We start from the raw sequence: 25,321 nt of genomic DNA on the forward strand, positions 1-25,321 counted from the left end.
CTGATGCAAGACAAGAGAGATGAGGTGACGAGACCCGAGGAGAGAAACGGTGGGAAGATGAATAACTGATGGAGAGAAGAGAGGGAAGGTGAAGAATCGTGATGACATGAAGAGGAGAGTGAAGTGGAGAGAACAATGAAAAATAGAGAAAGAAGTGGACGGTGGGAGTATAAAATATATATATAGATAGATATATATATATCTATCTATATATGTGTGTGGAAAGGAGAAAAGAAAGGATGCTACAGGAAAGAAGATTTTCAAAGAAAAAGAGTATGGCTACGAGATGTTTCCCTAACAGGTACCCGTCACTTCATTCTGTACCTTCGTTTACTGAGGGGATGTTATGTGAAGCAGGGCCGGGGCTGGGAAAACCAGGAGCCCCCTGGGGAAGGCCCCCGGGGGGCCCCCGAGCCCCAGCCACAGTGGCAGCACCAGCGTTGGCTGCGGTGGCTACAGCAGCTTGTAAAGAGGAAGAGAAGGAGAGAGAAATAGTCAAGAAGGAAAGGAAACAGGTTAGGAAAAATATATATGTAAACATACAGAGAAAGGACACGCGGAGTCAGAAGAAGAAGAAAACAAAGCACTGACAAAGAACATGAACGGAAAAACTAAAACATAAAGTTAATCATGTTGCGTTTTCAAAGCATCTGATATTTTCGACTTGAAAATAAGTAGTAAAAACATTAAAACATTAAACATTATTATGCCAAAGTTTTCTTTTAGCATCTTCACATGACAGCGAGTATTATTTAATTAAAATAATTAAAAATACTTAGCTGCAAAACTTGAACATTACCAACAGCCCAAACCCAGAGATTAAAGCTAACAGATACATGCTAACTCATGTCATACATTATCATTAGCAATTTGATATGTCATATGTCACTTATGCTAGCAACTTACAGATTTCACAGAAAATTTCATTGTGGCCATGAATAAAAAAAATATTTTTCAAAATACTTCGCATGCAGAACTTGGCTAAACAGATGTAATAACACATCTGTTACATAGCAATTAGCTATGTAATTTTTCACTTGTGCTAGCATGTTACCGATGGTAATCTTCCAGATTTACACGTTAAAAATGAAATGTCTGGATTAAAACCACGTGCTACAGCCCGAGCCCTTTTCCTGATTTGAGAAAGATGTAGCAGTTAGCAGTCTCCAACAACATTACCAACAATGCTAACGTGATTGATTTTAGGGACTGAGGATTTATCGCAATGTAGATCAATTTAGTGAGTAAAACTGAGATGAAAATCTAAACAAATACAAAATAAAAAACTGAAAAATAGAGATTTCTAATGCAGAAAAAACACAAAATTAAAGTTACTACTAAAGGTTCACACAAGGCAAATTTCCCTGCACAGCTGTTAGTGAGTACACAAAAATACTGAAAATACTGGAAAGATTCAATTATCGTCTGACGACTTGTCTGGGCCAAGAATTCTGTTTGATTCTGATTCACAGTCTGACCAGAAACATGAGACTCAAGAATGGGATAGAGACTATATTAACGCCCAGTTTCTCTCCAAAATTAGTAAAAAAATTTGGCTCATCTAGTTTTGTCTAACAGTATATGACGGTATTATAAATGAAAAAGACAATAATTGATCCATTTCAGTCCATTCTTGAGCAACTGAATGTCAAACAACAACAAACAGAAATTAGAAGCCTGAAGATCATTCCCCCTCAAGTGCAAACGCTGCATATTCATATAGAATCAGTTAGTAGAGATTTCCTGGTTCATGAGACAAAGGTTTCAGACTGTGGCGGGACCACAAAGACCAAATGCATTCATAAATAGCTTCATTTAATTTCTATTAAAATAACAAAACTACACAGATATCATTGAATTTCATGGTTTTTTGTTAGCGCCGTAAACCTGAAACCTTCGTACAGTGGAGATCAAACTTTTAATCATAGGTATTTTATCAGTAAAAAGACAGAAAGCACAACTTTTCATACACATGAAGAACATCATGTTGTGTTTCTTCTGCAACAGGCGTCATTTAAAACATAAGAACCAGAGAAAAGACACAGACAGGAAAACAGTTACGTATAACATCATAAACAGGTGGAGGTGAATTCGGAGAGAAAGAAAGTGTAGTGAATGACAGATGTGAACATTTACACAGAGAGAGAGGGAGAGAGAGAGAGAGAGAGAGAAAGAGAGCGGTGTTTGTGGCAGCGAGCTGAAGCCATGCAGAGAACGACCGAGTGAACGACAGAGAACACAACGAAGAGAAAGAACAAAGAAAAAGAACGAGGAGAAGGAACAAAGAAAAAGAACGAGGAGAGAGAACCAAGAGAAAGGCTGACGGAGGAGATAAAAGTGGTCCACGGCAGTTTTCCAACATCCACGTGGGAAAAAAGTTCATTTCAAATTAGACTTTACTGAATAAACTTCATCTTATATTATAAATTATCCTTCTTTTTAATCTAGAGATGGAACCTTTTGCAAAAAAAGCTTTAGGCGTTAATATAACATTACACTCTATGCAGATGACAGTTTGATGTTTATGTCTAACCACAGAATTCAGTGCTAAAATGACATTTGTTTAATAGTAGTTTAACGAAGTCTTTGACCTCAATTTAATGATGAATTTAAATTGATGAAGTTCTCCTTAATCCAAAAACGTCCAGTTTTTATTTTCAATACACCTGAGCATTAGTATATAAACTCTTTTATAATAAGAGAATATTGATATTTTTCAACACGATCTGGTTAAAAGAATCACACCTGTTATTAAAAGGACATAAAAGTGACATAATCATCATCACGCCCTCATCAAATCCATTCTAACAGTCATCAAAAACACAGAATCAGTGAGGTTTCACATCAATACGACACTCCAGTGTGCAGATGACACTCAGTTATTGTTAGATGAAATGTTTGCAGTCATTTTAAGGATAGAAAAAGATAACAAGAATCACCAGAATGATCCCTTTGAAGAAGGTGGGGAAGTACAAAATGAGACCTATACTTATTTTGACAGATATTTTGGTATGATACATAATAATTAGCAGCATTGTTGCATGTCAAATGTCATTTTCATTACAAAATATGTACTAAAATCATAAATGTCAATAAATATTTTGCACTTGTTTTTCCCTTTTCCTGATGGAACTGTATACAACGAGATGATAAAAAACGACTGGAAAAACAAGGATGTTTTCATTTAAATCTTCCTGCATTAACGTCCTGAAGTAACAAGTGCGAGATAATTGTAGGTGTTTTTAAATGAAGTGCAGGCAGACAGACAGACAGACAGACCCTGCTTGCGCTCTCTATCTCCCTCCGAGTGCTGCAGTATATTAGAGGGGCCTCCTCATTTATTTCCATGTGAAAGGAGACAGTGAGCCGGGGTCTCCTGCACGCACACACACAGACACACACAGACACACACAGACACACGCCGGGCTGAAGTAGCCGGCGAGGCAGAGGTCACGGCCAAGCGTTCCCTCTGAATGGGCGTGAATAGGCGTGTGGCATGAATAAGTCCATGCGCTTATCACGCTTGGCCTCCATTAGGGCATGACAATAGCAGGGAACCCCACGCCCCTCCCCCCACACCTGAGGGTGCCACCCATGGCACACGAGGGGGTGTGTTCTTGTATTTGTTACCTCTTTAGGACACTTTTTTTCTGTGGTAAAAAACAATGACCTTGTCGGGTCCAGTAGGTCCGCATGGAGACCCAAACCTGGTCCCTAATGAGACACGAAGCTCATTTCTGAGGGACTTCTAAGGTTTAAGTTTAAAGCTGAGCTTTGTTTAGGCTGTGCTAATGAACGGAAGTCAATGCAGTGTCCTCACAAGAAACGCTGTGTGTGTGTGTGTGTGTGTGTGTGTGTGCGGCGTGTGCGTGTGTGTGTGTGTGTGTGTGGTATGGGCAGATGGTGACGGCTGGTTAAAAATGTCGCCGACAGTGACCTGGAGCAAGTTTCTGTCTGCTGTCAAAGACTGAACTTCTTTTTCAGAACCTTTACTTTATTTCTCGGAGTATGTATCGCCCACTTCACTTGTCTTCATCCCTTCACTTGTCTTCATCCCTTCATCAGCACCACTTACGACTCGGTAAACCAGTTGAATAGAATGTGGCAAACTTTGGCCAAATAAATATTTTCTTCATTCTGTGGCTACTAAACGACTAACATTCCTAATTCTAATTAAATTTTTCATAACGCTCAGCGTTTCTCAAACCCGGAAACAATGATGTTCTCAAATGTCTTATTTTTTTGTCCACAAACTAAAACTGATTGCTTGAATGATTTCTATGTTAAATGGAGCAAAGAAACCAGAAAATACTTCATGTAAGAAGCTGAAAAACTACAGAGACTGCTTTTAATTCTTTAAAAAAGACAAAACAGTTGATCAATAATCGATGAATGGTTGCCGCTCCAGGTCGGACACGAGTCGTCGTGTAAAGAGCCGCTGACCGAGGAAACAGCAGCAGCGTCATGCTGTGAGGGGTTTTCTATAACTCTGTGGGTTTTATTGCCGGTGGGCTCCATTATCAAACCCCCACCCAACCACCACCACCACTAACCTTCCCACCCGCCCGCCTGCCTGCAGGCCCTGGGGAAGAGTGAAGTGAGCGCCCCTCCTTTTGTAGTTACCTTGTTTGATCTGGGCCTGTAGCGCCGGGCAGGAGGGCTGGGGCGGGACAGCCGGCGTCCTGCGAGGAGACTCCGGGGTTCCTCCTGGTCTGGGAGGCCTGGAGGAGGATCACAGAGAGAGGAGGCATGAAATATTAAAGGCGGGAGGGAGGAGAGATGGAGGGCCAGGACACACACTCACACACTCACACTCACACACACACACACACAAAATCCAAAGACACACACTCTTCAGTCTTCACCCAAACATTTTTTATTCCAGGAGATAGAATTTCTGTGTGTGTGTGTGTGTGTGTGTGTGTGTGTGTGTGCGTGTATGCGCGTGTGCGTGCATGCGCGTGTGTACATGTGTCTCTCAGGCTCCAGCGTATTGAATTTTGGGCTGAGGACACAAAGCAGAGACTGAAACAGACTGGAGGCGTCTCCGACTTCCAGAGACACACACAAACATTTCCAATACAACAATCGATGGCATGATCGATCACGGTTGCCGCGGAAACGCATCTCTTGCCAGGCCACGCTGCTGTACTACAGTAAGTACTCGTAAAACGGATAAAAAAATTCAAAAAAACGAGGTCAGGGAGTGAAGATGAAGAAGAACTTTCAAACTTTCACATTAAAAGACGTTTGATAAAAGGAATCATTTTGCAAAATAAGCTGGAAAAAAATGTGATAAAGTCCTGGAATGTAGAGGACATTTCACACACACACACACACACATACAATGTATTGGTGTAAAAGACACACACACAAACACCTTTTATGTGACACAGATGAGGCAGTGAGATCCATTCAGGAAAGAGAACACAAGAACATGTGCACCTGCATGTACCCTCCCTCCCCCCCCCCACCCCACACACACACACACACACACACACACACACACCTGCTCTCACAGCCTTTCACTGTAACACACACAAAGAAACACAGCGACAACCACACACACACACACTGAGTCTTTGTGGTTGAAAAACACAAAGAAACACACACAGTATCACAGAGAATGACATGAAAAAGCTTCACTTTTAACAACAAACACTTTGGATTTCCGACGATATCTCTCCTGTGTGTGTGTGTGTGTGTGTGTGTGTCCTCAGTGAGTCCACGGGAGACTGTTGATATGCCAGATGTGTGAGTGACAGACAGACAGACGCTTGTACTAATGTACAAAGTTTAAACTGTAAAATGTGATAGAAAATGTCTATTTCCGGAGTTCATATTTTGTGTTGGTGTCACAATCGTGTCATCGGACGATCTCTTGAGAAACTCCGTGTCGCACTGCGCCGTAGCTCTTTCAGTTGAGATCAAATTGTCGCAGTTTTTATGTCGGTACGATAAACGAGGCGTGCGAAGCGTAATGGCCAAGATGGACGCCAAATTCAAAATGGCCGACATCCTATTGAGTTGAGGCCGTCTGTAACACGTTCCCACCAAGTTTTGTGAAATTTGGGGTAACCTATTTTTGAGTTGCTCCATCCACGTTTCCCCTTAGGGGAGGCGCTATAGAGCCCTTGAGCAATACACAGGTTCGGGCATTATTCCAACATGGCTCTTTTCACCACTTTCAAGTGTTTTGATGCTCCTCAAAAATGACCGCAATCACACGAATAATAACAATAATCTGAAGGAAAACAACACGGGCATTCGTGCTCGGGACCCTGGTCAGATTAATGCAGGGCTCACTGTGCGTTGAGCAGTTAACAAGATGGTAAATGTCACCATTTTTGCAGAGAAGCTTCAAGATGCATTCAAGAAGCCTCCTAAAAAGGTCGTCACTTCTACAAAGTCTACAAACTGAAATGGCTGCTGCTGCTGCCATCTTGTGGTAATACATACACTGCAAATTAGGTCGTCGTTGGGGTGGAAAGAAGTGATTTCATAAATGCAATCATTGATAAAATATTTGGTTTTATATTTCGTCACAGTAACCGAGTGATTAATTGATTACAATATTTTCTGAATCCAATCTTAATCCTCAGAATCCAGAACACCATTATGTGAATTATATTAGATATAAGACTTTATCAGGCTAAATAAATCCAGTGTGTGTGATTGGTCGATGCAGCTCGTGATCGTATCTGACTGCTGCTGCTCTCTCTGTATCTACATGTGTAAAATGTGTTTTTTTATCTAAAATAAAATCTAAATCCATCCATTTCAGTCAAACTCAAACTTTTTCAGTAAAAAAAAGAGACTATTTATAAAGATAAATTAGTTGAATTAATATGTAATGTGTGTTTATTTAGGACGTGCGCAGATTATTATACGTGACCTTCAGGCTTCTTCTGTATTTAATCTGAAACTCACGGCTGAGTTTATTAATGTTGGTTGGTTTAGACTCAGATTACAGCAAAACTGAGCTAGAAAATGAATGAAATTGGTGTTTAAATGAGACAAATGTGTTCAAGTTATATCATTTTGTTGGGGATTAACCTCAAACTGCAAAACTGACACATAATGATCCAGATTAATCGATAAAAGCCAGGTTGTTTTATTTTGGAAAGTTCTACATGTTTTCAGGAGTGAGAATGAGTTCTCAGTCTGGAGTTTTGTTGTTGTTGCCGAGGGATGGAGATTTTTTTTTAACTTTTTCCAACACTGTCATAAATGTAAGAGTGGGTGCGTGAAAAAGAAAGAAAGAAAGAAAGAAAGAAAGAAAGAAAGCCCAAACACCTTCAAATATTCACAGTGGCTGGTTCTCAGAGCTGAGGTTTGGAGAGAAGATCAGTGTTTGGGTTTAATAAAAGCAGCTCAGACGTGAACACACAGAGGAGGAGAAAGTAAGAAAAGAGAGAACTTCCTCTGTTTGCTTACTTTCACGCTGCTGCCACGTCAGCTCGAGACTCTGCCGTGTTTTATTGTTTTCTTAACAAACACATTCACCCAAATCCTGAAAGTGAAGCTAACGTGGAAGTGTCTAAGCCTGTATTCTCCTGAATGGCCTTTAGGGGGCGACTCCACCGGTTTTAGTTATAACGTCAGTTAACATTTTCCTGAGCAGTTAATGGTCTCAATCGCAGGTTTCAGATCTTGCATGTCGTCCATTTTCTAAAATATGGTTCCATTGGTCCCACCAGTTGTACACACATTTCCTTTGGTGGTACTTAAGTTTGAGAACCACTGAAGTAGGCCATAGATAAGGAGACATGCACCAATAGATGGCCTTTTCTACCTGTAAAAATGCAGCTTTTGTGACTGTGTAACCCTCTCGCGCTCCCCTGCACCAAAGCCCATGGAGAAAATCATCATTTTTAGCTCACAGCGACACAGGAGCTTTATTTGGCAACTTTGTGTCACCGAGGTAAATTCAAACACTGACGTGACAAAGTAAGACATTTGTACTTGGTGCTGGAGGCAGCAGTGGATCAACAACTGCTGTGTGCCTGCAAACTAAAAACAATGGCGTTTGGTGTGGAAGTGGAGCAAGTTAGCACAAACGTCAGTTTCCTGCAGGAACCATGCAATGACAGTCCTTCTCTCTCTCTCTCTCTTTCTCTCACAGAGACTCTGTCTCTCTCTCTCTCACACACAGAGACTCCGTCTCTGTCTCTCTGCTGGGTGGTTGTGTGCATGGTTGACGAAATGTTGAAATGATGTGTTGGTGTTACAGGAGCAGGACCTCGACCTCCGTGTTAAATCTTTCACAATGAGAGCTCAGACAGACTAAACAATCAGTTCCACACACACACACACACACACACACACACACACAGTTGACATGTGTTGAACTGGAGCTGCTGCTGAAATCACTGTGTATATGAACATCGGCCATGTTTCTCTGCTCTGAATTCAGCCCCTGGTTTTTGTGTTTTCTGTAGCTTGTTAGTTTGTTTTTCTGGTGAATCACTGATGATGGATCAGTTTCTGTGGTTTCTCCGCTCGCGGAATCCAGATTTCACCGTTAAAGATTCAGCACGAAATCTAATCCTAGAGCTGGATTATCGTTTTTTTTCTTTGTTATCCATCATCTGGTCTTTGTTTGCAGACTTTATGACTTTGTCATCTCTTTTTTAGTTCTTATTCGGGCACGATTCTGAAAACACAAGTCCACTGATCTCGAGGTGGATGCCAAACCTTGTCACGCCAATCCTGGTAAATGCTAAATGTTGTTTAATTTAGGGCTGCAACTAACGATTACTTTCATAATCGATGAGTCTGTCAGTTATTTTCTCCATTAATTAGTCCATCAAAAGTCTTGTTTTTTCCACAAACCAAAAATGATTCAGTTTTAATCGCTTCTTCGTCTTACGGAGCAGAGAAACCAGTAAATATTCACATTTACGAAGCCCTAGTTTAATTACAGTTCATCCCATGTCCACGAGATGTCACAAAAAACAAAAAGTGCCACTCCTGAATAAAGTTTTTGGATTCAAAAGCCAATTTAAATTTGATAAAAGTACATTTCTAATATTCTTTCACACACAGCACCCTCTACTGTTCAAGTATGGACTAACTACAGAGAAAATACTTTTGTGTACAGTTTGTTTGTTTGTTTGTTTGTTTGTTTGTTTGTTTGTTACCTGGCCGGTGCTTTCTTCATGTGCTCCCCGACGAACGTGGCGTTGGTCATGCCCATCAGCGTGTTGGCCAGCGAGATGACGGACAGCAGGTGTTGCGTGGTGACGGCCCTGGACACGCCGTACGTCCCCTTCCCCACGATGTCCGACAGAGTCAGCTTACGGCCCGTCGCCAGGGACAACTGGTACAGCAAGGACTCCTGGGAAAAATAATGTGTGTGTTACTCTGTGTGGGTTTTCCTGACTTACAGAGACGGCCATTTTGTGTCGCCATGTTTCTACAGTAGCCTGTGTACGAGTGTTCATTTAGTACGCAAATAAAAGTGAAATACGTCCTTTTCTGGTCTGTGAGGGCCACCATAGTTCCCCGGGAAAGTGAGGGTGGAACAAATGAGAGGTCTGTTGGTCACAATTTTCAGTCTCGCCACTAGATGTCACTAATTCTTACATGCTGGACCTTGACATAGATTTTTATTGTCATTGTACAAGTAGAGTGGAATCTGGTGGCTGTCGGAGCAAAAACAATAAGAATAATAAATATATACCAGTAGATTTAAAGTGTGTAACCTTATAATCATTTCAAATTTAAAAAATTGCTTTGCTATAAGCAAGGGCCTTGCTTTACTGAGGCCGCCATCTTGTGCCGTCATGTTTCTACAGAAGCCCGCGCAGACAAACCAGAAGTTTCGCATTCAGAAATTAAACGTTTATGACGCAAATAAAAGTCAAAGACATCCTTTAGTGGTCTGTGAAGGCCACCGTATGTCCTCCACACAAATGCAAAATTGTGACTTTGTTTGACACAATTTGCGGTCTTACCACTAGATGTCACTCATTTTAACAAGCCAGGCCGTTACATCGATAAACCTTTAAATGGCATTGTACATGAACGACAAAAAAACGGTATAAATAGAGTCAATAACATAAAATTAAATACCATATAAAAAGAAACATTCACTCATTCTGAACATATTAATGGATTAAAGCTGCTTTTAAGCCCCTTGGTCTGTGTTTTCACAGCTCTCAAACGTTCTCATGACATTATGTTTTTCTTTATTGCGATTAAAACAAAAGTTCAGGTACCTTGAAGGTGGGCAGCATGAGGGACATGTGACCTCCTCTGGAGATCAGGCCAAAAGAGATGGGACAGTGTGGTCGGAGCATGCCCAGTCGCTCCAGGCAGATGCCGTCCAGCTGCTGGTTGAGGCCCCAGGCGTGCAGGCAGGACATGAAGAGCTTGGCCGTGTCCATGGTCAGGTTGTACTCCAGCAGACTCAGAGACTTGGACTTCTCCTCGCGCCGCCTCATCTCCTCCTCCTCCTCCTCGTCCTCGTCCAGCAGGTGCTCCTTTATGGTCTCCTTCATGGTCTCCTTCACCTGAACGATTTTAAAATATGGAAATTAGACGCAGACGTTCACCCATCTTTGTCAGCCATTTTGTCTTCATGGTTGTGACCTGTTTGAAGATCTTGTTGGCGAGGAACGAGCCGCCCTTGTCGGCCCCGGCCTGACTCTTCTGCAGCGACTCTGGAGACACCAGCATGGGGTTGGGTCTCTGGGCTTCCTCCGTCAGCAGCTGGATGATCACGGCTTCCACGTCGAAGAACAGCACGTGCATGTCCGGGTCCGTCAGGTTGGTCTTCATCGACTGCACCACCAGGGCATTGTGGGAGTATTTTGGCAGGTTGCCCTGGACGTGACGAGAGAGAGAGAGAAAGATATAAAATGATACAATATTATCACGATATTTAAGTCACATATGACACAATATCATTACGATATTTAAGTCAGATATGATACGATATCATTACGACATTTAAGTCATGATACGAAATTATCACGATATTTAAGTCACATATGACACAATATCATTATGATATTTAAGTCATGATATGATATTATCACGATATTTAAGTCACGATACGATATATTTAAGTCACATATGATACGATATCGTTACGATATTTAAGTCATGATACGATATTATCAGTCACGATATATTATGATATTTAAGTCACATATGATACATATCGTATTTACGATATTTAAGTCATGATACGATATTATCACGATATTTAAGTCACGATACGATATTATGATATTTACGTCACGATACGATATTATGATATTTAAGTCACATATAATACGATATAATTACGATATTTAAGTCATGATACGAAATGATCGCGATATTTAAGTCACATGCGATATTATCATGATATTGTGAAATCATATTGCGATATACTCACAGCACACAGCTCTAGTGAACACTTGGCGCCATCTAGTGTCCATCTATTGTTTTTTTTTTTCTACAGATATAATTTTTGCACATATTTTGCACATCTGCAAGCGACACTAGTATGAAGAATATGATGTTGATTTCACTACGGAAAACGTTACCGTCTCGACCTGGAAACACTTAACGATCATTGACATGTTGTTTTGTTGAGTTGCACTTTCATGATTCTGGAAACTGTTTTTAACGTTTCGGCCGGTAAAGATCAACAAGATAAACCCTGAGAGAGAGAGAGAGGGACAGAGAGATAGAGAGCGCGAGAGAGAGAGCTATGATCCATGGAGACTCCTGACTGACTAAGAGACACAATACACCTGCAGCTGGAGCAGAGAGAGAGGAACAGCATCCCAGCTTTGACAGGAAAGTCTTCCCTGGGGGGGGGCGCGTGCGTGTGTGTGGGTGTGTTCTACTTTTTGTCACACCTCTTTAGGACCTTTCCTGGCATACCATGCACACTGATTTTTATCCAAGACCAGTGGTCCTATTGAGGGGCCAAAACCTGGTCCTAATGAGGTAGAACCTCAGTTTCTGAGGCTTTGGTTCAGATTAAGAGTACAATTTGAATTGTGGTTAAAGATTAAGATTATCACTGGGCATGAACTGTCACAGATAGGGTTCTTATATTTGTTGCCTCTTTAGGACCTTTTTTTTTTCCAGTCATAAACACTGACCATGTCAGGACCAGCCCTCATAGAGACTAAAACCTGGTCCTGATGAATTGTGGTTATGGTTAAAGTTAACTGGTGATGGTTAAGGTTAGTGGTAAGGCTTTGTTTAGTCTGTTTAAATGAATGGAAGTCAACGCTGTGTCCTTAATAGAAAAGATGAAGCGGTTTTGCTGGATCAACACTGCCATCTAAAGGCACACAGCCATATTACACACATACACACACACACACTGACACACACTGACACACACAGACACACAGACACACAGACACACACACACACACACACACACACACACACACACACACACACACACACACACACACACACACTATTTGATCTATTAAATGTCATAAAATGATGTAAATGTGTTAAACAAACCAAATATATTCAGTTCACTGTCACAGAGGAGCAAAGAAATCACAACATGTTCACATATAAGAGGCTGAAATCACACAAACGCTATAGTTGACAATAAATCAAGTAACCGATCGATCAATTAATCAGCAAAGTGAAGCTGAAACTGATAATTGACTAATCTCTGAAAGCGTTTTGTTCAATTATTATATAAAAGAAACTAATGAAACGGTAAAATATTAGATTTATGGCCCAAATCATGTTTTATTTTCCATCAGGACACAAATATGTAGCATAACAAGCAGAGGACGGAGTCAAAGTCACAGAGAGACAAACAAACACGCACACCAGGTGTAAACACACAGGGATGGAGACCTGCAGCTGGCTGCGTGTAATGCTCGGGTTGATGGTCTGACATTTTATGGTCATTATCTGCCATTACACCCCGCAGGGGAGAATACACACACACACACACACACACACACACACGCACACACACACACACACACACACGCACACACACACGCACACACACACGCAGTCATCAGGGCTAGTGGGTGGTTTTGACCCATAATTTGAGCAGATATGAGAAACGACAGAGGAGAGGAGAACAGCGCTGATGTGTTTCTGAAAAGAGCGGTGATTACGGACACTGATGGCAGGAAGAGCCCGAGAGACGCCTACGATAAATCTGAAAACACAGAGGACGGACGGACGGAAGGGAAGACAACACACACACACACACAGGTTACGCGGTGGTGGAGGAGAACGACGAGCTAAATGGATCACTGTAAAACTGTAAAAGTCAAAGTGTAGCAGCTGAACTAAACGACGCTAAATTATTCATGGTATTTGTTTTCTGTGCTGGGACGCCCCCGGGTGGGCGGGGATTACTCAATACAGAGATGCTACTCTACAAATATAACCCAAAAAAAACCCCCACAATAATCTGGTTTCCAGAGTTCACTGCGAGACCGCACTTTTTCAAGAAATATCACAAACTGAACACAGTAATAGACACAGTTGCCCTAATCTGGACAAAAAAGGGGGCCAAGGGACAAGTGGGAGGGACTATAAGTCATCCAACTCATACAGCACAATTTAACCTATAGTGGGCCGGACCAGTAAAAATAGTAAAATAATATACCTATTAACCTATGAACAACAAGAACTCCTTTGTTTTACATTTAATGAAGGATATTTTTTACAAAACATGACATTTCTTGAGAAATATAAGTGCAATTTCAACAATATCACGCCTAAATGTACTATTTACACAGCACACTGGATCTATAAAAGGCACAAACATTAAGTAACAGGTATCTGGAAGTGAAAAATATTGCATTTGACATTACGTTTAGATTGTAATCGTAGTGTGAAATTTTAACAAATTCATTTTGTTAAAGATTCCCGGGCCGTATGTTTGACACCCCCCTGATCTAAGGAAAGAAGACAATGTGGAAGTGTCTGAAAAGTGTATTTTGAGTGTCCACCAGGGGGCACCTCCACTGGTTTGTAAGCAAGCTTCTACTTCTCACTTGATTTAAAACACTAAGGAAACATTTTCCCTGAGGAGTGAACGGCACGATCACTAGTTTCAGCTCTTCTTCAACAAAATATGACGTTTATTTTGTAAATGTTACGTTTCTATTTTAAGTCAAATGGACCAGAGCTTCTCAGAGAGGGGTCCCATGACACGCACACACACACACACACGCTTGCTGCCTTGCGCACACACACACGCACACACACACCTGCAGCACACACACACACACACACACACACACACACACACACGGCACTGTGAAAACTTTCCACACTTATACCTGAGCTGCTCTGGACAGTCGAGCTCAGAGGAGGAGGAGGAAAAAAACACACACTGCACCTTTTTGACATTTAAGATAGTTCATGCTTCCCTCTGAGACACCAGTGGACTCTGTCTCACTCACACACACACACAGTAGTGTTGACCTTTCGTTTGTCTCCAGCAGTATTTTAATTGGACTGTGACTTTGGCGGCAATCTGACCAACAGAACTCGTGTGTGTGTGTGTGTGTGTGTGTGTGTGTGCGTGTGTGTGGGAGAGACAGATAAACAAAACTAGGGAAGATCAGGAGACATCTGAACTTCACTAGTGATGGGAAGTTCGACTCTTCTTACTGACTCGGATCTTTTACTCTCGGACAGGAAATTGAACTAATCTTTTTTTGAGTCATTTCGTTCATTTCGTTCATTTTTACAGCGGTTGGCGCTGTATCCCTCTTTGCAGCTGACAAAGTATAATAAACAAAAGCAATTCAAACCATATGAAACCCTAGGAAAGCAAATACACACCTCAATAAAGTGACTTGTGTCCTGTATCCTCTCTGCCCTCTGACAGTGACTCGGTAGCTGTCACGTGACCTAAGGACGGACGCTCGCTCAGTTGAGTGAATCCTGAACTAATCATTTCCTGCTGAGCTTATGCAGCTGCCTGCCATCATGTGGCGAATGACGGTACTGCATGAAAATGAACGAATCACTCACTGAGATGACTCACTACTCCCGAGTCATATAAAAGATTAGTTCATTTTGAACGAAACGTTCACTAACGACACATCACTAAACTTCACAGACGTCAGGAAACGGGAATTTCGGGAAATCTACGCTCTGTGAAGCGCTCACTCTCCCCTGCACCAAACCCTATAGAGAAAATCAGTCATTTTAACGTCACGGCACACAGGAGTTGTTGATCCACTGTTGCCTCCATCTTTAAGTTCAAATGTGTTATTTTATGTGTTCTGTGCTTGAAACCCATGCACTTTGGCGAGGAAGGTGTTTACAAAGTTACAAAGTGACACAAACGTAAAGTAAACGTTGTGCGTACCTTGTCGGCGTTGTCGGCAGCGAGCAGGTTGGTGGCGAGCGTCTGCAGCTTGTGCTGGGCCATGTTCTTCAGCGCCGCCAGGCTGCGGCGAGTCATCGCCTGCTTCAGGTTCACAGCCGAGTGACTCAGAGCATCCACGGTGGCCGGCGCCAGCTCGTCACAGGCGTTCAGGATCTCCACCGCCGTTATACCCATCACGCAGCGGTCCAGCGCGCCTGCAAACGCAAAGAAAAGGTTTTTCTCATTGTCCATTTCTCTGCCGATTGTTTCTCTTCAATTAGTTCATTATTCAGAATCAGAAAATGGTGAAAATGTAAATCCAACTATTAAAATGTCACATTTATGTCTTAAGTATTAAGTATTATTGCGATACAATGGCCTGAAATCGAACGTAATCTTACATTTTGATCAATTTTGGTCATCTTTTATGACGTGAAAACAAGAATTTTAAATAAGATTAAAGGGCTACAACTCATACAGGATTAATGCGGGGATTATTTTCTACGTTTATTGATTAGGTGTGAAGATGCTTTTATAATTATCATATTTATAAATGTATTACACTCAAAGTTAAGTTACATGTTGTTCGTTTTATTATTGACTTAATATTTGATTTAATTTAACTTTTGTCTGTTTTGACGTGAACTGAGTGAACTATACATCATTCTACCAGAACAAAGACTTTTACTTTGAAATTCTGCAAAAATATCATCATAAATATCAATATTGTGATGGAATATTGTGTTTATTATTATCATTATTAATTTCAGTTTCATCACTACTTCTTTCTTCTAAACGACTCAATATCATACAAAAATGGCAAATTTAAGGGATGTGTTGGTTAAAATAACTCAGCAGTCAATAAGACTCTTAATTCTGTACGACTTTGCCGTTTTTGTGAAGAAAAGCAAACAATTTAAATAACATTATACAGATTTGAGTGTTTTAAACCTCTAATTTAAAACACAAACTACAGCTTTAAACGCTCTTTTTTGGAACAAAACTATAGATGCAACGATTATATTATTTGTTTAATAACTAACTATTTTGAGTGTTTTTCAGATTTTTCAGCTTCTTAAATGTGAATATTTGGTGGTTTCTTTGCTCCACATGCACAAAGAAATCATTAAAGCTAAAAGACGACATCATTATGAACACAGATCAACGTTCTCTGACATTTTATGGACCAAAGGAGAACTCACTGGACTTAATTGAGAAAATAATGGTTCGCTGCAGCGTGGGATGAAAAATGTGAAACGTTCCATCATAACTCAGAGCTTCTGCAGATTCTTAAACGTGACAAACACCAACGCCGTGATTATATTCCACAGTGTGAGCAGACACACACCAGCTTCAGCTCTCTGTGTGTGTGTCTATCAATCTTCTCTCATCATGTCCCTGCACTCTCCACTTTATATACATCTGGTAAACTCTCTCCCACTCTCTCTCCCTCTCTCCCACTCTCTCTCCCACTCTTTCCCTCTCCCTCCTCTGACACAATCCCCGGCTCACAGTGTCTGGACGCTGGGCTTCATCATCTATTATCTGTGGAATATGATTCAGGTCACAGACGGAGCGACGGCTCTCTGACTGCAGACGTTCTTCACAGAGAGAGAGAGAGAGAGAGAGAGAGCGAGAGAGAGGAGAGAGAGAGAGAGAGAGAGAGAGAGAGAGAGAGAGAGAGAGAAGCCGTGCGGCGGCATTTCTTACACAGACATCATTAGGAGCACATCAGTGCAGAGAGGAGAAGTGGCACCATTATACCTGTGTGTGTGTGTGTGTGTGTGTGTGTGAGTGAATAAGCTGTAGTGCTGTGAGATTGCAGGGTGGCTAAGTGTGAAATTAAGGAAGGTGTGTGTGAAGTCAGGCGTTTGACATGTAATAGACCACGGCTCTCTTTCTCCTCTGTCTCCACACACACACACACACACACACACACACGTTTGTGCTTCAGTCATAGTGAGGACCCTCATGTTTCCCCACTACACAGATCCAGTACAGCTTTTTTGACCTGGTTCCTGTTTTTTTGGCTCAAAGTGAACTGAGGCGATACTAAAGCGTGACGTGGACAGACGGTCTGTCTCCGATTGGTCAGAGAACGTCGTCACTGGCTTTAAAAACATGATGTTAAACTCCAACATTTAGCACAGGAAACATTCTAAAATGTCAATATTGGTGTATTCAGCGACAGCACTGCTGAAAGCCGGCGAATAATCGTTTTCTTATTTTAACTGTGTTGTTTGTGTGACTCTGTCCTGATTTTATGTTGGTGGACAATAAAGTTCTTTTCTACTCATTTACATCTGTGATTTTCCTGCTGTGACCTTTCAAACTAGAGTTCAGAGTTCGTAACGGCACCAACCAAAGAAAGAGAGGAGGCTTTTGTCTCACCTGTGTCCATCTGCCACACGTACACGGAGCCGTCAGAACATCCCACCACCAGGTAGTCGTCGGCCGGACGCCACTTGATGACCTGGATGGGGAAGAGGTGGCGCGACGCCAGCATGATGCACTTCCTCTCTCTGAGGCTCAGCAGCCCGACCGAGTGATCGCTGGCCACCGAGCAGACGCAGTGCTGCACGCGAGTCTGAGGAGGACACGGCGGGACGTTTACGAGACACTCTGACGTCAGCTGTGACACTGAAGACAAACCGGGTGAAACTCACGCTGCAGTTTTCCGGCGGGATGATGAGCTGAGTGATCTCCCCTCCGTGCACACAGAAGATGTGCTTCATCTCGCCGGTGAAGATGTCCCAGACGATGACGGAGAAGTCCACACCGCCGGACACCAGCGAGCGCTGGTCGTAGCGCGGGGAGATCTGGTACGGATACAAGACGCACGTCACCTTGTTCCTGTGACCGCGCAGCGTACGGTGAGGCGGCCAGCCTGCAGGGGACAGAGGGACACACCGCGCTCAGAGAGGACAGAGGGACACACCAGGCTCAGAGAGGACAGAGACGCACGACAAGAGGACAAGCTCAGGAGGACAGAGAGGCACGACAGGAGGACACACATCGCTCAGAGAGGACAGAGGGACACAATAGAGGGACACAAGACGCTCAGAGAGGCAGAGGACACAGGAGGACACTGGCAGCTCAGAGAGGACAGAGAGGCACGACAGGAGGACACACATGCTCAGAGAGGACAGAGAGAGGGCCTCAGAGAGGGGCAGAGGGAGGAGGGACACACGACACAGCTCAGGAGTGGGGGACACAAGGCCAGAGAGGGCAGAGGGACACGACAGGAGGACACCTGGCACAGAGAGGCACGACAGGAAGACACACAATGTTCGGAGAGGACAGAGGGACACGACAGGAGGACACACAACGCTCAGCACACCACCACACCATGGTCTTGTACAGAAGACAAGTCTTTGGCATTTTGTCCACAAAGCTGGACTTTAGTGGGACTCAAACCCACGACCTTTAAATCTCTTCATATTTACTCTGGAAGTGCACAACACCCCAGAGCCCCAGGAAAAATTATTTTTTGCTAAAATTCTGTTGCACTATACAGCAGTGGTTCTCAAAAACTGGGTCAGGGCCCACAAATGGGTCGTGGGAGACATTTTACCTGAGCTTCACGTATGTGTTTTAATTAACACAAATAAAACCAGACAACTCTTGGAAATTCTTCATTTAGCAATAAAAATACATCATGTGCTGCAGATGTGGCTACAACACTCACACAGTGTCACTACTGCTCACCATTGTTAAAAAGTAAAACACTATTATACAGTACAGTACAGTACAGCACCCCCTAGTGGCATAATCTACAATCACACGGCACCGTCACTATAAAAAGTAATAATTTGAGTTTCCTTGAGTTTAAGTGAGTGGACTGTGTGTGTGTGTGTGTGTGTGTGTACCAGGTAAAAAAGTGCCGAGTCATGGTGTAGGAGTGAGGTAACGTCTCTCACCTCTGCGGAGCATGTGCTCTCCCTGCAGCAGCTGAACGATGGCGGTCTGCGTGGCAGGAACCAGGATGATGCTGCCGTCTTCTCTGCCGCACACCAGACGACCTTGAGAGGGGATGTAGACGCTGGCCGTCACCTGTGGGGACACACACACGGACAGACACACACACACACACAGAGTGTTTGTTTATGTGGAACAGAGAGAGAGAGAGAAACGTGATAAATAAATGGTTAAATACGTAAAAATGACCTTGACTGGTTCTTCTTTGCCGGGCAGAACACTGAGCTGGTCGATGATTCCAGCAGACACTGGGGTGAGTTTATCAAACGCCTCCTGGAGGCTGACGGTGGTCGACGCCGGCAGCTCTGCACGCACACACACACACACACACACACACACACACACTCACAGTCAACACAACTGAAATCACAACTTTAATGATAGAAAACAATGAGGTTTTTGTGCATGAATTGCAGAATTAGAGTCAATATTTGGAGTTTTTTAAACAATCGATATTGGCTGACAATAAAATTAAGCATTTCTTTTTCTTAGAAACTTTATAATATGTTTTACATCTGTGGGCAAATGGAAATATTATATATAATAAGTTTAGAAAATGTGTATCAACATCATTTTTTACATTTTCTTTTAATCAAACAACTACTTGACTAATCAGAAATATAGTTTAACCGATGAATTAATCATGAAAATTACTTGATTGCAGTTTGGTTTTTGAAACACGTGAAACTTTGTGGTTGTCAAAAAGAAATTAAATTTGACTCTTTTAAATAGATTTGAAGCTAAAAACGTGATATTGTTATTTTTCACAACATTAAAATCATTAAGAAAAACTAAGATTTGTTTGTCATGACATATATTGGCCACTAGGTGTCACAATTTCATCAACAATGTCTTAATATCTCTTATTACCCACACATATTTTTCTTTGTATACATGTTTTTTAGATCGTTGTACAGGTTTGAATTTGTTTTAACTTCATTTTAAAGAATTTCCTCAAGAAAACGAGGTTATTATGTTCAGATTATGAGGGTGAAAAGAAATAATCCCATGACCACAGACAGCGGCGACCTCACCAGCAGCAGCAGGAGCAGCAGGGATGGACGGCGGCTGCAGAGGTGAAGATTCTGGGATGCTCCACAGCGACAGTCGACCTGACGAGTCTCCCTGAATCAGCAGTTTGTGAAACGGCTCCCGACGGCCGAAGAAGAACCGAGTCACTGGAGGACAGATTAAGAGCTGGAGGCACAAAAATAACAATAATAATTATGTCCACAACTGGGAGAAAGAAGACAGTTTTCTACTTTAGTTCATGGTTTGACAAACTTTACTAACAGAAAAGTTTATAAACCGCTCAGTCTCCTGCACCAAACCCCATAGAGATAATCAGTGGTTTTACATCACAGCCACACAGCAGTTGTTGATCCACTTCTGCCTCCATCAGTGAGTTCAAATGTGTTATTTTGTGACGTCTGTGTTTAAAGAAAAACATTCAGGTTTACCTCAGTGACACAAAATGGCCACACGAGGCAGCAGTGGACCAGCAGCTGCTGTGGCTCTGTGAGCTTAAAACGCTGATTTTCTCTATGGAATTATGTGTGGCAGAGACTTCAGTTTCTATTAAGAAAAATAACATATTGTTTTTTTAGGTGAACTTGTTTGTCAGGTGAGTCTGCTGTCATGTGATATCACGTGTTTCTGTCATGTGATATCACGTGTTTCACTTCTTCTGTTCCAGTCTCAGCTCAAAGCGCCACAGACGAGACTGACCTGTTTGTCTGAGCGGCTGGCGATGCTGTACACCAGAGGAGGGATCGAACCCTCTTTGGTTTTCCCAACATCGCTGCGGAAATGTTCACTAGCAGGAAGACAACTGGGGAATAAACACACACAGAGTAAATCACTCATGTCAGGACATGACGATTCACACATCACCAGTGAAACACAGAATATCGACCGATCGTGTAGCTCAGTGTTTACCTGGCGGGCAGCTTGTAGATGTAGCTGCAGCCGTCCTCGGTCCAGATGATGACTTTGTCTGCGGCGATGAACTCTCCGCCGGTCCAGACCTGGTCAGTGTCACTGGGCACCGAGCAGAGCAGCGAGTAGTCGCCCGCGTCAAACACCTGATTTAATGAATTAAAGAAAACAAACAGAGCAGATGAAACAGAGATGTGCATGTAGTCGTGAAGACGCGAGGTGAGATCTCCGGAGCTCTGCGTCGCTTACCCTCCAGTACTTGGAGCAGACGACCAGCAGGCTGCTCTGAGTGAAGGTGCAGAAGGAAATGCTCTGGCAGCCCTGACAGTAGATGGGTTTGGACTCTTCTTCAAACACGGGGTCCATGTCCTACACAGAGTAACATTACATCCACATTTATAATTCATTTAATTTAAAGTGTAATGAAACTCAGGTGTATATAGTTCACGTTCTTTGCTGATCCAGGTGCAAATCTTCAGTTTAGTGTAAAGTATTATTGAATCTACTGCCCCTTCTGGTCAAACATCAGCTACTGCAGTCACAATGAGTCCACTCCTCCGTCACCCTCTTGTCCAACCAGCGCGAGGCTCATTGTCTCAGACTCCTCCCCCCCTTTTTAAATGCCAGAGCTGTCGCTATCAGATTTCACTACCAGACCACGCCCCCCTGCACTGCGCTCTACCTCCGCTCTCAGCCCACTACCTGGCATTTCTTCCAAAATAAGACAATAGATCAGGTTTAATCACCTTTCAAATGTACTTTTAAGAAGAAGAATATGAGACAAGGAGTTCCTGACGTAGCACTGCACCATTAATTAATGATTTCACTTTTTAATTTGAGTCAATATGATTTGTTTTCAATAAAAATTGATTCATCACACACACACACACACACACACAATTAGTTGCAATTAGGTCAAGGTGGTTAAGTAAAGATGAGATCGTTCAAAATCAGAAATGAGAAAAAAGAAATGGGTTAACTGTGTGAGAAAGGCCGTCTTTCGTAAGCTTTTATTTTGACGTCCGACGTTGATTCTCAAACACACGGCGGTGTACCTGCATCTTGCTGACCTCAGCTGTGATGATCCACACCTTCAGAATCCCGGTCACTGACACCGCCACCACCGTGTCCTCTGCTCCGACACACACACACACAGCAAATTAACAGTCAGTTACCATGACAACACGTGAACAGCGTATCGGCCCCTGCGTCTCTCACCTTGCGTGCGGTGGGAGCGGATGATGCTCATGGAGCTGATCCAGTCGGGCAGGATCTTGGACACCAGCGAGTACAGGACCTCCAGGCTGGTCGCGTCCACCACTAGGATTTCTGGGTAATGGCCGTTACAGAGCAGTCGTCCCTCCCTTTGTGTGCCGATGGTGAACTGATAGAACTGAGGAACCACGGAGGACAAAGAGGACAAAGAGGACATGCTGAATCCCTGCTTTTATTATCTTATAAACGCTCACAGGACACTGGTGTGAGTCTCACCTGTATGCCAGTGTGAGCACAGGCCAGCTTTGTGAACTCAATGCAGCGTCCGTCGTTAACATCCCATAAACACATCTCCCTGAAACATGAGAAGACATGAGAAGACATGAGTTGGACATAAATGACAGACCTCAGAGTCAGCAGCGTGTGTGGACTCACCCGCTCTCTGACGCGCTGACCATGTACTGCTTATCACCGCACGCGCTGGCTTTAGAGAGACACGTGATGGACGCCGTGTGTCCAAACAACATGGCTCTGGGACAAATCTGAAAGAAAACCGAGATGAGACAAGACAATTCAAGACAAGACAAGTCATGATAATTAAAGACGTGACAATTCAAAAACAAGACAAGAAGACAATCCAAGACAAAGAGACAATTCAAGACAAGAAGACAATCCAAGAGAAGAAGACAGTTCAAGACAAGACAAGTCATGATAATTCAAACTAATTCTCAAGAGCAAAACAATTCTCAAAATTTATAGCATTTCAAAATACATAACTAAATAGTTTAAATAAATAGAATAAATATTAATGAATGAATGAATGAATGAATTAAACCACAAAACATAAAGAAGAAAAAAAAAATTAAGTTAAAGAAGAAATATAAGCAAAGGAAAATGGGAAAGCGATGGTTGGCGATATGCTGACTCAGCATTTACCAACTAGAGAGAAAGCCAGTAAGAGACCGAAGAAAACACCATGGTCTTCATCAGTACCTCCAGCTCTGGCGTCATGTCCCACAGACAGATCTGTCCATCGTGGCAGCCGGTGATGATGGTGCTGAAGTCGTCCATCACCAGCAGACTGCTGATGCAGTGGGTGGGAGCTGTGCGGCCCCACAGCACTATGGGTAAAACCAGGTTGTTCCCCGACATTATTGAGACGTGTCTGTAAAGAAAGAGAGAGAGGAAGAATTCCGATGACGTGGGAGTGATTGAGTGTGTTAGAAATGGTACGATATAAACATTTCCACCCAAGATTATTCTGCCTTTCACGATATTATTGTGACAATTCAAAACATTTAGAAATGTAATTTATTTCAAATGTCTAAAACGAATACATGATCTTGGGAAAACGGCGATTTCATAGCCTCACTTCTCTAATTTATGACCCTTACTCCTGCTCGACATCACAGACACAGCGTCCTGAAACAACCATTGCCATGCTTAAGGAAAACTGGTGTGAATAAAGAATAAAACATTGCTGGGACAGTTCTGTTTCTGTGTAGAAAAGGCCAATAAACTTTACTAAATTGTAGAAGGGATGAGCCAATACGATACAGATTAAGTGGTCAAAATCACATGTAAAAATACAATCCCATAACATCCTGAATATCACATGTTTCACTCTGCACAGACTGTTATAAAGGTAAATAAAAATTAACAACAACATTTTAGCTGAGTCATGTTGTTCTTCATTATGGCAGAATAATATTTGTAACACAGTTGGAGAATTGTGTATTTGAAAATAGCTTGAACAGCCACAACAGGTTTTTTCTTCATATTCCCCTTATATCACTTTGTGTACCCCTGGGAGTACAAGAACCCCAGTTTGGGAAACACTGGCTTAAATGGTCTAAACTGACTGTATCAGACTAATATCAGTAGATCGGTAGATAATCAAGTCTGTGATATCAGTGATCATGATGAGTGTCATCGCGCCATCCCTAAAATTGTATTGTATGCACTGGGACCTTTAATTCTGACTGGTCATAATTCCAGTTCAATCGTATAGTAGTTAGAAGTGAATGGTAGTTAAAAAAGGAAATTCAGACATTTATTATGACAAACCCCATTAACAACGACAGGAAAAAGTGACGTAATTTGGCCCAGAAATCGTGAATTTTAGACCATGAATGTCATTTGGATTAGAAAAATGTCAGTGTGGATATTTTTGTTATTTTTTGATGAATGAAAGCTGGATATGAATACATGAATACCATTAAATACACACACAGCATCAGTGAGTCGGCACAACAGAAAATAATCGCTCATGTGATGAAAACATCAACAGCTCGTCCGTCACCTTGACGTTTAATGTTAAAAACGTGACAAATGAACACGAGACACAGTTCATTTTGACACTGCGCTGCTACAGAAGTCACCTGAGCGAACAGATGTGGATAAAATGTGGGATTATGTGGATGTTACAGGACGTTATTATCGTGATCTGTGCGGCGCTAACGCTAAACGACATCTGCAATGTCGCGACTTCCGGTTGTTAGCAGCGCGGCTAACGGAACCCAAACAGAAACATGCAAATGTGTTGACACGTACCAGAAAATAAACGTGTCCTACTGAAACATTTCCTCCGGGACAAACGCGCGACGATGAAGGTTTCCCTCCGCGATAAAAACCCACACGGACTCTCTCTTGAGTCGGTTTATTTTAGCTGCTGCTCGGGAGACAAACCGATCACATCCGTGAGCTAATCACATGACAATCGGTGGTCGTATCCGGTCTCAGGTTTTCAAAATAAACTCGATAAGGACGCGGAGACGACACCATATTGGTCAGGTCAAGAGTCGGATGTCGGAAAGTCTCAAAAGCCATTTCTACCTTATTTATTTTCTCAGTAAATAATTC

The 25,321-nt window shown here is 42.4% G+C and overlaps 1 protein-coding gene across 1 annotated transcript in view; it reads right to left on the reverse strand.

Annotated features, from left to right (window-relative positions):
* Window positions 1-25,176, reverse strand: part of LOC122758653 (WD repeat-containing protein 7) — a 36,762-nt gene extending 11,586 nt beyond the window's left edge. The window contains exons 1-20 of the mRNA XM_044012922.1: window positions 25,013-25,176; window positions 23,453-23,624; window positions 22,895-23,001; window positions 22,736-22,814; window positions 22,463-22,637; window positions 22,300-22,376; window positions 21,494-21,613; window positions 21,245-21,390; window positions 21,035-21,137; window positions 20,341-20,503; window positions 19,496-19,611; window positions 19,249-19,381; window positions 17,995-18,215; window positions 17,720-17,915; window positions 15,329-15,543; window positions 10,597-10,830; window positions 10,224-10,517; window positions 9,144-9,340; window positions 4,624-4,721; window positions 325-462 (exon numbers count right to left, since the gene is read on the reverse strand). Coding sequence (XP_043868857.1) covers window positions 325-462; window positions 4,624-4,721; window positions 9,144-9,340; window positions 10,224-10,517; window positions 10,597-10,830; window positions 15,329-15,543; window positions 17,720-17,915; window positions 17,995-18,215; window positions 19,249-19,381; window positions 19,496-19,611; window positions 20,341-20,503; window positions 21,035-21,137; window positions 21,245-21,390; window positions 21,494-21,613; window positions 22,300-22,376; window positions 22,463-22,637; window positions 22,736-22,814; window positions 22,895-23,001; window positions 23,453-23,611 — 2,971 coding nt within the window. The 5' untranslated portion in view covers window positions 23,612-23,624; window positions 25,013-25,176. The remainder of the gene's footprint in view (window positions 1-324; window positions 463-4,623; window positions 4,722-9,143; window positions 9,341-10,223; window positions 10,518-10,596; window positions 10,831-15,328; window positions 15,544-17,719; window positions 17,916-17,994; window positions 18,216-19,248; window positions 19,382-19,495; window positions 19,612-20,340; window positions 20,504-21,034; window positions 21,138-21,244; window positions 21,391-21,493; window positions 21,614-22,299; window positions 22,377-22,462; window positions 22,638-22,735; window positions 22,815-22,894; window positions 23,002-23,452; window positions 23,625-25,012) is intronic.
* Between the last annotated feature and the right edge of the window lie 145 nt (window positions 25,177-25,321).

The sequence above is a fragment of the Solea senegalensis genome, linkage group LG21 (assembly GCF_019176455.1).
Source record: "Solea senegalensis isolate Sse05_10M linkage group LG21, IFAPA_SoseM_1, whole genome shotgun sequence".
Lineage (NCBI taxonomy): Eukaryota > Metazoa > Chordata > Actinopteri > Pleuronectiformes > Soleidae > Solea > Solea senegalensis.